At 38.4% G+C, this 14956-nt stretch overlaps 1 protein-coding gene across 2 annotated transcripts in view; it reads right to left on the bottom strand.

Moving 5' to 3' along the window:
* LRP6 (LDL receptor related protein 6) overlaps positions 1–14956 on the bottom strand; it is a 125488-nt gene that overhangs the window by 52561 nt on the left and 57971 nt on the right. For both annotated transcript variants that reach the window (XM_068658502.1, XM_068658492.1), the window contains 2 exons: positions 8268–8464; positions 7386–7517 (listed from right to left, as the gene is read on the bottom strand). In XM_068658502.1, the coding sequence (XP_068514603.1) occupies positions 7386–7517; positions 8268–8464 (329 nt within the window). The remainder of the gene's footprint in view (positions 1–7385; positions 7518–8267; positions 8465–14956) is intronic.

The following is a 14956-nucleotide window of genomic DNA, read 5'->3' on the forward strand; positions in this document are numbered from 1 at the left end:
CACAGTGCTGCTAGAAACAGTTCTTTTCAGCAACTGAAGATGAGATTGTTACTACAAGTGTTCCTGCTTGGTAGTCCAGAATGGATTAAGATCAGCTTTATGATCCTCTGTCCTGAAATACCTTGTGTTCAGAAACACATGTACACACTACTCAATTGTTCTCCTAATGAATAACTCTTATACAATAACTAATATCAGGAAGAGGGAACCTGTAACTACATGTCTAAGCATCCACCAAAATAATTTAAAGCATGTGACAGAGTAAATGGAAAACAGGCATGTTAATAAGATTTTCATAATTACAGAAGCAACTATTCTTGTCATAGCAGTCTACATGTACATCTGTATTTGTTACTACTAAGTGTATCAAGCAAAGCAGTAATAAGATCCAAGCCTTCAGTTGCATTATGGTCATGAGGTATTAATACATGACCAAGCACAGCTATTCAGGTTCAAGTAAGAAATCTCTAGCAGTTCCTTACCAACTTAATTGTCACTTAACCAACTTCCCTTTTAAACAAAATTGTAATAGTCATAATAATAAACAATTATACCCTTTTGCATTATCTAATAAAATTAAGGTTGAGTAAACACAGTAACCTCAGATTTCCAAACAGTTAGAAAGCTAAACATAGCCTATAATATATAAAGAGTGCAAGGCATAACTTAGAAATAATTTTTGTGCTTCATCTGAAGTTGACAGTCATTTTGGAGAACTACTGCCAATTTCCCAGAAGGACTGGCTTGAGTACAACTATGCCTTTGCAGAAGCTCACCCTTAAAATTGACTAGCTGACCTTCCAATTGTTCTCGAAGAGAAGCCATTTCAACAGCTTCAGTATCCTGCTTTCAGGTCGCAACACTTTTGTTTGGTCCAACAACAGATTGTGTCTAAGCCTTAATTCAGCATCAGGAAATCACTGCCTTTCAGCCAACCCATGTTGCACATGGGGTCCCCGAGCTATGAATTTCATGGTCTGTACCTAACATTCCCCCACCCCAACCAAACAGTAAAGTTTAAAGCTTCCTTTAAAGCTATTACCCACTCATTTGCAAACTGACACCTTAGCTACTTAGTTAGATCACCAGCCATTCCGCACAGTAAAGGCAAACTGAGCAGCAGAGAAACCTCTCATTTCAAGGTAGGCTGCAGAAAAATTGCTTGAAATGTCTCTAGGCTTGCCCTGATGATACTTTAAAAAAAAAGGCAAATGAAAAAACTGGGCGCATTTATAGCATGATCACCTTACCACCTGTTAGCACAGTCAAGGAAAATGTCATCTGAGAACTAAAACAAACTGTTCGAACTTGTGGCAAACAGCAGTTGCAGAACGTTTGGGCTGGCTGGGCACTGATCACAACCCAGTCAGAGAACTACTCAAGGCACTCAAAGATGCAAGGACATGGCAGAATCAGTCAGTTTTGTTGACATCTATTCTAAAGCCCAGCTACGATACAAAAGCTAAAACACGACAGCAGGATCTCCAGATATTTTCATTCTGCCTCTTCAAGAAAATCTTGCCTTTCATGATGAGGATGATGGAGAACATCACAAATACAGAATCAAATTTTCAAAAAAGCAGAAAACAAAACAAAACAAAACAAAACAGGTTGCATGCAAACCTTTTTGTTGTTGTTGTTGATTTATCAGCACTTATTGGAGATTGCAATCAGCCACAAACACATACACCACCTCAAACCTCAACTGGCTCAAATGTACTTCCAAAAGGTGCGCCAAGGCTGCAACCAGCACTCTGATTTCAGCATGCACATGCAGACCTGAGGTACTTTTCCTCTGGACACCTTGTACTGCACATACAAAAAAAAAAAAAAAAAAAAAAAAAAGGATGAAGCCTTCCAGACAAACACTCTGGGGACTTGAAGCAGAATTTGCTGCCTACACTGCTCTCTTTTCTGTAACATATACTGGAGATCTGTATATACTGCACCCAACAAAAGCATGCCTGTAGACAGAAGTGCAAGTTGAACTCCGTGCTGGGTTTGAGGGCACAGACCACCTGGTGTGCCGTGGCGTGTGCTCACAGCATTCAAACCACCATGTGCAAAGTTCCCTGCAAGCACAATAAGCTACCTTGCATAAGACCATACCACATTTAAAATCAGGCCTTTCTGCTTAACCCCTTGCTGATCTGCCATACAATCAATCCTAAGTGATCTTAGCAACCCATAACTTTATAAAAACAAACAAACAACAACAAAAAATAACCAACCAAAAAAAAAAATCTGAAATAACCTTGATGAACTATTCCAATTCGGTACCAAGATTCTTTTTAGAAGTGCCTCAAGTCAGGGGGTATTCAGAATAGTTAGCAATTTTTCTAAAACCAAGTCCCTTACTTAAGGCATCTAAATACGAACATAAAAGCTTTACTCCAGACTCATATTTTTGAGAACTTAAACCTACTTTTATTAAGCACTTTGAAAGTCGGGATTACAAGCTCACAGATGGTGCATTACATTAGTCCTAGAACTAATACTTCCCTCAAAAAGTCGCTATTAAAAATCAAAATAATTTACATCTGTGTGCTAGCTGAAGTCAAGGGAAGTGGAAGAGGAAACAGAGCAAGTATACAGACACATGCAGTAACATAGCTTTTAAGTCTGATGTCTAACGTCCTGCCAACCTTTACAATTTATTACATCTTTCCAGTGATATAAGGACTTGGTAGTTTGTGAGTTATTGGACTTTAAAACCATCAGTGGTTGCTGAGGCTAGTGATGCTACACAAACACATGTACAGAAACCCATACATAACAACTGCTAAACCTAGGACACACATAATAATTTCTCTGTACTTGATAAATCAAAATTATTAATAAATCCCCAATACAGTTATCACACATTTGACTAATAAAAATTTATTTCCTATATGTCTTGTCCCAGTTGCAAAGTCATTATTGAGAGAGAGCTCCTTATACAATTCAAACAAGTAGATTTTTCAAGTAGATGACAAAAAAAAAAACAAAAAAAAAACACTACAAAGGCAAAAGAACACATCTGAAATTAATCCTTTTTTTTTTCCTCTACTTTAAAAGAAATAAAAGAGCTAGCATATTAAATTAACATCTTGATCTGCGCAGTGAAATCAGGATCCCGGCTATGTTCCAAGTTATGACAAACTTGGAAGAGTAACCTAATTTTTTTTTTTATAAAAATGACTATTGAACAGGTCACTTAAATGTAGTACCATCAACCCCAGAAGAACAGTGGTGCCCATAATACTGAAAAAGAGAAATCCCAAGTATGTCCTTGTCGTGGTTTAACCTGGCCGGCAGCTAAAACCACACAGCTGTTCGCTCACCCTCCCCCCTCCCTGAAACCAGGTCAGCCCTACAAGACGGGAGGTGGACAGGGAGGTGCCAGTCTGCGTTCCCTGGTCACCGCTGACAGGATGCAAAGGAATGGCACAAAGCTGTACCAGGGGAGGGTCAGACTGGGCATTAGGAAACATTTCTTGACTGTGAGGGTGGTCAAACCCCAGAACAAACTTTCTAGTGAGGTAGTTGATGCCCTATGCCTGTCAGTGCTCAAGAGACATTTGGACAATGCCCTCAGTAATTTGCTTTAACTTTTAGTTAGCTTTGAAGTGGTTGGGCAGTTGGACTTGGTCATCTTTCTAGGTCCTTTCCAACTGAACTGCTTTATTCTATAAAAATGTGGGTACATAGGTAAAAGCACCCTGTGTGCTCAAACCGGACTCTATTCTGTGGACATTGCTTACAGAGGAAGAGTTGGCCATGAAAACTGGTTATTCTTTCTTCCCTTGAGGGATTTAAAAAATCAAATAAACAAACAAAAAACTTTCACGTAGAAAATGGGGCAGCTAAGTGTAAGCTGCAAGCCCACATCTCAGTTCAATGACTGTTTTGGTTCATAAGGAGCTAAGACATGAACAATCAAGTCAGTATTATCAGTTATTAGGAAAATAGCCGATTTTATTCCAAACTATCACCCTTTTGTGAAACACGATAGAAAAGTGTTTATAAATGGAAGGTAAGGAATTATTGTTCAGATCTCTCACAAAAAAAAAAAAATGGTAAGGTGTAATGAAAAAAAAAACCCTACAAAAAAAAAAAAAAAACAAAAAAACAAAAAACAAGAAACCAACACTGTGGGGAAAGAGGAGGGAGGAAAAGATTTCCTATAAACCAAGATTATTCAAAAATGCTGGGTTGTCATGGAAACTGCTCAGGGAGGGTCAGCCAGCCTCACCTTTGGCTGCAAGGATCATCTGTCAATGCCAAACCACTGCAAACACCAAAAACACACACTCAATATTCACCCATCAAAATCTTGCAGATCCCAGACAGTGCTCTCCATCAACGCAGCATTAAATAAAGTTCTCTCCTCAAAGAGGCTCCTTTCAGCATTAAACAATTCATTTTTGGAACTAGCCTGATTTTAGCCTACTGCTTGAAGACAAAACTGTCTTATTTGAGAACCTGCCTGTGCCTCATTTTTCACCTTTGTGTACCTGTAAGCCATTCCCCTTTCTCCCTCGAAGTCCTAACATTCTAATTCTAAACTGAGATGCAGTCACTCAGTGCTTCGGTCTGTTTCAGCACAACAGATATATACTGAAGCGAGCTGAGGTGAAAGTTTTCAGTTCTCATGGTTCAGCCCCACTTTCACAGCATTTGTAGTAAACAGGCAAATACAAAGGAAAAAAAACAACCCAAGAAACCATAACCACCTCTCCCTCCACCACCCAATCACCCCTCCACAGAGACACAAAAAAGGGAAAATAAATTTCCTTCACTAATATTACTACACAGCCTAAGAAAGGAAGTTGACACAAACACATTTATATCTTGAAATCCTCTCTGTGGCTATGCTGGCTCTGTTTGCCATTCTCTCCTCTCTTCCCCAAATCAGTAATTGTAGACTTCACAAGTATGAGAAGAAATTACAGTGAAACATTGACTTGAAGAGCTCTGGCAAGTTGTAGGTCACTCACAAAAGCCCTAAGTCTACCACTTCACCTCTCTTCAGTGAAAGGAGTGAAAAAAGTCAACAATATTTAATCATTTGGGGTCATGCATAGCTTTAAATGCTGAAACACAGTAAGCAGCTGGCTTCCAGGGCTGCCTCTGGCCCTTTTACTCCTCCTAGAAATTAGCTCTGTGCAGGATCGGCAAAGTTGAGTGAAACCAATGGATTTGATGCATAGCTGGAGCAGCTTCCTTCACCTGCATGTGAGCTATTTTTTCTCACTCCAGTATGTAGTGGTACACGACACTCACTGAGCTAAGAGTGGACTCAATTTTCTCTCACTTCCCCACCAATTTTCCTTCTTAAAAACAGACAGGCAGAGTTATTTGGAAAAACACAATAGCAGAATGGTTGTGAAAAATGCAACACTGTATTGACATGTATATGATAAATGTTAACGTATAATGCTTTTAGCTTTCTGACAGACAACATGCCGTAGTACCTCAGTGAACTGGTTAAGAAAATTTCTGATAAAATGGGAGCTGTGTTTTATGAGCCAGCTATACTTTATGGCTGAATGGGAACACACAATTTGGCTTCTCATGTGTTCAGGGAGTGGAAGAAAAGAGCAAGAGCTCTGTGTTCTGAGACATAAGGAACAGCTAAGAAAGGAAGCCAGTGATTTTGAATATCTCTGCACGAGAAGTTCAAGTAAGTTTTTTTGTTTGTTTGTTTTGTTTTTTTAAATACCTTTCCTCTGCTTGCGTTTGGGAATTGTCTTTGACACACTACAAAGGTTTTAGCAGAGGGTAGTTAACCTGGGTGGCAGGTTACCTCTGCGAGGACATGAGGCTGGACCTGGGCAGGGAAGCGGTCACCTCTGTGCTACACTGACCTGCTCCTTGGAACACAGCACACACAAAGCAGAAAGGCAGCGCCTCTTCCCAAGGTCCCCAGCACACTTCCTATCAGCATTAAGTCAAAAGGAAGCCATTTCTCTCTCTTTCTCCAGGATTTGTTCCAACAGTTGTCCTTAGTCCTTCAGCCTCTGCTTGGCAGGTGACCAAACCTCCCCAACTCCCCATCCTCCATGGGGACTTTTTATACAGCTCTGCTTTTGGAAATATGTACTGGGCAACAACTGCTTTAGCTATCTGCTTCCACAAAACAGTTCATTCATGCAAATCAAGGATTTGTGTCACATTCTGGACTAGATACAACCAATCCAGAGTGCTATTATTGAAGCATGTTCCTTGTACTGGCAGAAATGGGAAAAAAATGTCTTGTGCATGTAATGTTAAGTTCTTGCAACAATCTTGCAAGGCTAATTTGGGAGATGCTTTGAGTTTTTCACTTAAAAGCAACAATTTATTTTAATAAGGTCCACACAGATACAAGTAATCACACAGAAATAATCAACAGAGAGCATGAAATAGCATGAAATTAAAGAAAACAGTAGCTGACAAGCTTAAAAATTTTAAAAACAGAAAACAAAATTTTAACAAATTATTTCTGTATACTTTTTATTTAGACCACTGTCAGTAAATTCTGCTGTATCTTTCTATCTACATTTACCTTTGCCATAGAGACAATCTGCATAAAGATGTTTATTTATGAGAGCTAATTAAATCTCACAGTGTTTATTTTGATACTGTTAATGTACTACAGCAGCCACAGCACATGCCACAAGACCTCTACTTATAACATGTAATGATTTGAAATCACATATATTAGACCACGATGAAAAGCTAAAAGCAGCTTTAGGTAAGCATTAGCAGCCCGCAGTCTTGATCATGTCTTGGGTTTTAAGGCTGAAATACTTCTAACACCTCTAAAAACATGCCATTTTGCTCAGTTCCTATAAACAGATGTAGGTGACTAACTTCATGTGCATGAAATGAAAGAGATGCCACATGCACACGTGTGTAAATGGAAATCAGATCTTCAGAAGAAACTTTTTACTTGTACAGCCCTATTAACAAAATACTAATGCATGAAAAAATAACGTTAGAAATCTTTTAGAGACAACAGAGGAGGTTGATATAATTTTCTCAAAGAAAAGGTAGCAGAGTCATGTCGTCGCGTTCCCCCCTATCCCCCCCCCCCGGAAAAAAAAAAAAAAAAAAAAAAAAAAATATATATATATATATATATATATATATATATATATATATATAATCCAGGGAATTAGTGACATAGACAGAATTATAATCTAAATTTTGTGACTGGAGGTAACCTGCTCTTCAGCTATGAGCTCATTTTGAAAAGCAGGGGGCATTTTTTCAGTCACTTATCTGTACCACAACAGCATATATCTTTTCACAGTGTCCCACCCTTAGCGTGCATTATGCAGTGAAGCCAGAAGAACACCTTTCTCTGCAACAAATTACTTTGTGCTAAACCTAAAAGGATTTTTAAAAACAAAGCCTACCATCTTTGCAGGTCTTTCCATTCTCAAGAAGTTTCACACCAGTGGGACATGCACACTGATAAGAGGGCTTGGTAGGAGACATCAAACACAAGTGGGAGCAGCCACCATTATTAATTCCACATGGGTTTGTTGCTGTTAAACATAAATCACACAGATTAATGTTTCTGATAACGAATGACCTCATCTCATGTGTCAAGACACATACAGTGTTTGAATGGTAGAATCGGTGGCAGCATCACAGATTAAAGAAGGAAATGATAAACACAGAACAAGTAAAAATTAATTCCAAGTGTTGAGTAGTGGGGTATTTATGGTACCAAAACGCATGGATGTTGAATGTTTCCTTTCTTGGGGAAGTAGCACTTAGCTCTAAACAAGAGCCTTGTTTCATCTCTGTTCTCATTTTCACAAACTATTAAACATGCTGATGCTGAATAGGCTGTATATAATATATATAAATGCAAACACAGTAAATTAACACAATGATTAAGACAGTGGTTATTACACAGAACTAGCCTTGCTTAATATCATCTGCCAAATTAACATTACTTTCCTTTCAGGAACTACTACTTGGAAAAAATATGAATACCATGCTGCCTAATGTTATGGCACATAAAACAGACAAAGGAATATCATAACAGGATAAATGTGGCTATCAGAAAAAGCAAGTGACTTTTTTTTTTCCACATTAAAAAAAAAAAAGAGAATATTTGAATTTTCTTTTTTTCCCCTCAGTCTCTGCATTGGAAAAGTTGCATCATGACATGAGTGAAGCCACTCGCCACTATACAGAAAACCTAATTAAGATTTTTGCAAATCAGTTCCAACTTGCTATTAAAAAAAAAAAAGGGGGGGGGGGGGGGGGGAAGCAAGACAACTTACCATTTGGCTGCCTCTTTTGGCTGAACGCATGGATATCCATGGGAGAGAAGATGTTGGAATGTATTTCACGCAGGTCCTCCCCAGAGTACTTGCTGCAGGCCAAGATTGAATGTGTGTTCCAGTCTGTCCAGTACAACGTGTCCCCAAACAGCGTCAAAGCAAAAGGATGTGGAAGGGAGCCTTTAACCACCGCTTGCCTAATAGAGTACCAAAAAAAAAAAAGTGAAAAAAGTGAATACTCAAACACAGTTCATGATGCAGTTTTGCTCAAACTTAGCCTTTGCAGAGTAAGTACTGTTGACCAAAACTTTTTCCTTATTTTTGGGGAACAAGTATAGTATGCACAGTTTGATGAACAATTTTGGACAATAACAGTCCTATTTTCAGGCTGCTTGCTGGTAAAGTCCAAGAGACACCAACAGAAATCATTGCTTAGGTTGGTGGTTGTTTGTTGGCGCTTTTAGCCCTCAATATCTGGGGGGCTATACATCACCATGTGCAACAGGGGAGAACACCGGCTGATTTTATGCAAATTTGACTGTAACTTGCAGATATATGATGTCCATCACTGTCAGCCTCAGCAAATTTTAAACTGAGACAGTGTTTAGTCATTTAGCAATCTATCCATATCTTCCAGTTTTGCCATTTTGAGCCCTTAGAAAAATACTTTAATAGCAAATAGTTTCACTGTAAAGAAATCCTGAAAGTTATTTTTTCATGTTTCATTATGATAATTATTAAGCTATTGTTTTTATTACAAGCAGTGCCATTAAACAGTTCTACTGATCTTTTGCCATAGTAATGGTATCATTTCTGAGCAAACTGGGTCACCGTCTGTCTCCAGGTTCATAAACAAAATTAAAGAGTATACCCATATATTTTATGTATATATATATGCACACATGCTCATTAGGCATCACAAAAATGCAGCATAAACATTACCGAAGACAGTTTTTCCAGGTTCTTGTGATGTAGAAACTAATTATCTATACCGAGGTTCCTCAGAACTGGAATTAAGTAGCTTGACTCTTACTTTTTTATTTAGAATCATAGAAAATTTGAGGATGGAAAGGACCCCGGAGGTCATCTGGACCAACATCCTGCTCCAAGCAGGACCACACAAGTACCATTTACACAAGTGATTCTTCCCACCTCCTCTCTTCTTAATTGTATGTGCACAGGCAAGTATAGAAGCCCCCCCTGAACAATGGAGACGGCCATCTATCTATCTCCCGGACTAATAGCCTAAGGGACTGACACATAGCTCTACTACTTCTTCAAGTATAGGGCATATTATGATCATCAGCTTCCCAATTTTCTTCTTGCAGGGAAGAGAGTCATTATCTGTGTATTTACTGAGAGAACACCCACACACTATATACATCTTGTTTGCAAAGAAGTCATTAGCTGAACTGGTTTAGTAGAGGACAAAAATACTCTTATTTTCCAAATATTTTCTGTCAAAATATAACAAAAGAGTATATTAAAGCAAGAAACTTGAAGGTGTATTCTGCCAATGATTCTGAGTACAAAGAGACTGCAGTCATTACAGCTCTTTCACCTTAGCTTCTGCAAAAAGATGCATTATCTTTAAAGCTTCTATTTTTTTCTAGCTCCTGAAGAAAACACACACATTCCCTTACTTGTCACTCTAGTGTTCCAATTCTACACCAACCAAAATTTTCTATTTCTTGATATTTTGCACTGGAAAGTAGGACATATTATCTTTTCTTTCTTATCTCTGTCTGGAGTCAGGTATATATTTGCTTCTAATTAAATGCACAAACTAAGCATCTTACAAAAGACTACTGTAATATAATTTACAGCTGAAACCTACCCGACAAACAGCAAAGCCAAAAAGACACAACATACTCCTGCACCAAGAATAAAGGCATTCTAATTCTGTAAACATTTTTGCCAACCCCACCCCTGAACCCTAAATGCCTTCACATTTGAATAATTTTAGTTTAGAGCAGGACTGGTGACTATCCAAGTCTTTATGACAATTTTCATCTGGGACAGAAGCAATAAAAGTTCAGAGCTCTCATAATGCCCAGACCTTCACCATAGACAAGAGACATTTTTCTGAGCCTCACCTTGCTATTCACTCAAAACCTCAGATTTTTAAATGTGACTAGTACCCACCAGTTCTCAGTGAAAATAAACCTTTGAGTATAGTAGAAGCTGCTAGATGTGCCTAACTTTTGGGCAACCACCTATCATTGTAACAATGCATAACGTCAGCTGTGACCCTTATTTAAACCAGCCCTGGAAAGATTCAGGAGAAGTAGGGAGCTGCTTCGTTCAACTGCACTGCCAGCCACAGCCTTGAAGCAATCACTCGTCATTTTACTCAGTAGCTACAACGAACTGAGAGATGAAAATGTCTTTGGGCCCAGATACAACCGTACATATTGCTAGCATCTATTAAGGTGAGCATTACTACAAATAGCACTTCTGATTTTGCTAATGGGAAGTGAACTTTTTTCCCTCTGAACATATGTGATGGGCACCAGCAGGTTTGCCAAAAAGCAGCCAGGATGCAGCGGCTGGATTGCACTCAGCAGGCTGTCCCCAGCCTGACAGCTCTGCAGCCTAATAAGGGGAAGGAGGAGAGGGGGGAAAGGGCTGGAGAGACGTGGTGCTAAAAACAGAGAATGAAGGGAAGAGAGCACAAGGAAGAAGCTTCCCTTGGCTGCAGCAATGCAATTATGCTCTGCTGTGACCTGCACTAAGGTCTGCAGAGCTTTGGTTTTGGTGGGTGAGAAGAGGGGGAAGAACTTCTGGCGTAGCCAATTATTTATTAAATATATTTGAGTGAATGTACAGGGCAAGAATGTCACCTGCAGCATTTAACTGCTGTGTCTGGCTGACATTTATGAGCATAAGTACCCACCTGGGGTCAAAGAGCAGCCAGGTCTCCATGGCTTTGGCCTCACTTAATAAAGCCACTGACCAGGGCACCAGCTGTGGCACTGCAGGTGTAATTGGACCAACATGACCTGACAGCTTGTCAGTGGCAGCTTCCTTCAGCCTGTACATTCATCTCAGGTTTGATTCGAATGAGTGATACAACAGCAAAAAGCATTGCATCCTGTTCACTAAGCTCTTTAGTTCCTTCAAACTGCTGCACTCATCCCATTAGCCTCGTTAAAAGAGACACCAGAGATGAGGAGAAAAGTGAGAGACAAGGAGAAGTAGCAGCGTTATGAGCTCAGGAGACATCTCTAGGGCTTCAACAGGATGCAAATTGGCTACATATTAGATGGAGCTAAGTACGCAATAACTTTAATAATCTTCCCTGTGCCAAGCATACAATTACACAAATTTGCCTTAAAAACCTTGATGGTGATTGACATTTAAAATCTCACAATCTCTCTTCTGTTTAGTTGGCTGTGAAGGAAGTGCAGAAAGAGAAAGCACAGAAGGAAGTTACAAAGAGAAAAGAGATAAAACAAGAAATTTCCACAGAAATTAAATTCTACCTGTGCTGTAGATCACATTTTCCTAAATACAACTATTTATAGTATCATCATGGCAATCAGAGTTGCAATTACAATAAAAACTTATTATACTAAAGAATTTTCTACTGCTTGAAGAAAATGCAGAAGCAATTTAAATACATTCACTTTTGTTCCATTCTCATTCTGTTAGAGACCCATGAAATACTTTGTGAAGATAATGAAAAAGAAAAATACTAAACAAGTTAAAACAGACATTACAAAAGGGGCTACTGAACTCTCAAGCAGAATAAACACAAGAAAATTCAGAAAATCTACCTAGAGTTGTACTAACAATGACAAAAAGCTTCTGCTTCAAGATAATATCCTTTTCAGACAAAGAATAAACTCACTTGAAATAAAAATTAACAAATGACAAATTTAAATGACAAAGATTAAGTTCAAATTTCCACCCTTCACGGCAATCTGGATTTCCTTGGTCTGCTCCCTTCCCCCTCCTCCCCCTCCCTGCCCCCCCCCACCTTTTTTTTGGCAACTACTAAAAGAATTAAAACCCAAAACTGGATTATAGCTATGAAATTTAAGAATTCTGACTTTTCACCCTATGATTTTAAACATAAAATAATTTATGCTGCAGCTATAATAGCAAATGTAATTGTAGCTCCTTTATCTCTCCATAAAAACAGATACACACTTTTCATCAACTACATTATTCTTTTTATTCTGGTGACACTACAGCTATCTAATTTCAAAACTTGTTCAGAATAACTGCATCCTGGCTTCTACTTCACTGCATCATTAACATCACAGCTCATCAGTAATGAAACTCGTCTCTGTATTGGGTCTAATGCAACTGAACAAATATGTGTATATATATAACAGTCAAGATAAATATTATGCTGAAATAACAGCTAGCTAAAATAACATCTCATTTCAGAATAGTTATCGATACAATCCAAAATACAATGGAGCTGTTACCAACTGAAAGAGAAGAAGAAAAAAAGCCATACCTGAGACGAATTCCAAAATCGGCACAATGCAAGTCAAGACTAAGATAACCAGAGCCCTCTGTCTAATGCTGTATACAAAAATCAATGATTACTAACGTCTCACTCCATGTGTTTTTATTAATAGATACAGGTATGCATGGAAGTCACACACAGATTTTACCTGCATTCCTTCCATTCACCTCTGAGGCTGCCTGTACTCAGTGGCAGAGAGCAAGAATTTTCACATCTATGTTTGAACCCATTTCTCCAGCATCCCTCTGGAGGATCCCATATCTATTTCCATCTCCTAAGCTATCAGGCAGTGAAAAAAATATGTTGTTGTATCACTCTTTGCAATCCAATTTCAAATACAACTGTGAGGACTGGGAAAAAAATAAAGTAGTTCATCTTACTGCTATATTTGCAACACTGAAGAGTAAATATTCGGGACAGACCTGTATTATAGCTCTCTTATACCTCTTAACCTTTCTCACCCAAAATGAGCAGGGTTAGTAAAGACATACGATTAAACAAAAAGATTAAATCAACCAGCCAATGAGACTCTGAACACGTGAGCAATTCAGTTATGCAGCCTGAGGATACAGCAACTGGACAAGAGCTGATGCTGAGACATTGCCGACAGGCTTGTGGCTGCAACCCTGTCCACCAGTGGGTCAAGTTCTGTAATTGGATGCATATCCACAGCCTAAGCCAGGGAGGATCAACCACCATGCCAAAAGGTGTGCTCAGAAAGCACAGAAATGATTGATGCTTGTTTGCACATTCAGCCAATCCAAGATGCCTTAATTTCATAAAGCTAAACCAATTCTTCAACAGTAAGGTACAGAGAGACACTTACATGGAAAATGTAAGTGAATATATAAATATAAATACAAAAATACATATTCACTTAAAAATATAAATATGTATATATTCACTTTCATTTTCCATACAAGTGTCTCATATACATATACATATATATATATATATTCACACACATATTTACATATGTTTGTGTATGCATATATTTTTACCACTGCACTTGCTACCTAAACATCTCTGTTTCAATAACCCAAAGAATTAATGTGAGTCAGTACCTGCTTTTTAGGCTATCATAGAATCATTGATCTGGGGGAAATAAAGAAGGATCAATTACTATTAATGGAGGTATACTTCCATCTTGCTTGCTGAAAGATTTGGAGCAGATTATTAACATCTGCAAAACTGAAGAAATACATTAATGAGATATACTATGCAATCCCTATAATTGCTGACTGAAGATTAGAGTTTTAAGCAGTGCGGAATTGGGACAGGAGCATAAAATGGAGTGAACATTTAAGTTTGCATTTGTAGTTCATCATATGATGCTCTAGTGGTACTAAAATGAGCAGGAGCTGTTTGTAGTATTCATTCAAAAAAAGTGGACAACACTACCTTTTTCTGCTGCATTTTCTTATACTAGTTTTACCCAGGCAGCATACACCCTGGTTGGCACCTACATATGCGTTGAACACTAAATTTCTGAAAATAAGGAAAAAATTTATATCACAACTTCTTTCCCATAAAAGTTACCATACTGGGATCCAATGACAATACAATATTAAAAGATGGAAATTCATACCATCCAGAGGTAAAAGCTTCTTGATTAATCTACATGTTGTTGAAAAAGTCTTTAAGGGATGCTCATATCTGCATTTACTAAATGTTCATATATCTTCCTTCCTACACTATACCAGATACATTTTTAGTTAAAAAATATCTGTAGGCTACATTCTTATCAGGCTTTCTTGGTATAAGAAAACAAGAAACAAAACCAACCAAAACAAACAAACAAACAAAAAACAGAACAGAATTTACTTTGGAATTTCAATCATATTTTCCTTTGTGGACAACAACAAAATGTCTTCTGAACCTTACTTTTAGTGTTCATTACATGTTAAAGAAAGCATACAACAGACAGGTTTGCATGAGGTAAATTATAATGTTCTATGGAAACTGTTTCTCTCCATCTAGATATTACGTAACAGCAGAGCATTCAGGAAATTCCAAGAATTACAAAGCTATCACTGACAACTGGAAATATTAGCAAGTGGCCAAAGCACTTGCAGGATGAATTCTGCACACCACCAGGTGAGGCAGGGTGGAAAGGCAGCCAGCTGTACGACACCACACTCGACCACGGATGCCACAAGGTAGGGCAGGGAGCTCTGATTCTCTCAGAAGCTTCAGAGGTTTCCTC

Source organism: Anas acuta, chromosome 1 (assembly GCF_963932015.1).
Source record: "Anas acuta chromosome 1, bAnaAcu1.1, whole genome shotgun sequence".
Lineage (NCBI taxonomy): Eukaryota > Metazoa > Chordata > Aves > Anseriformes > Anatidae > Anas > Anas acuta.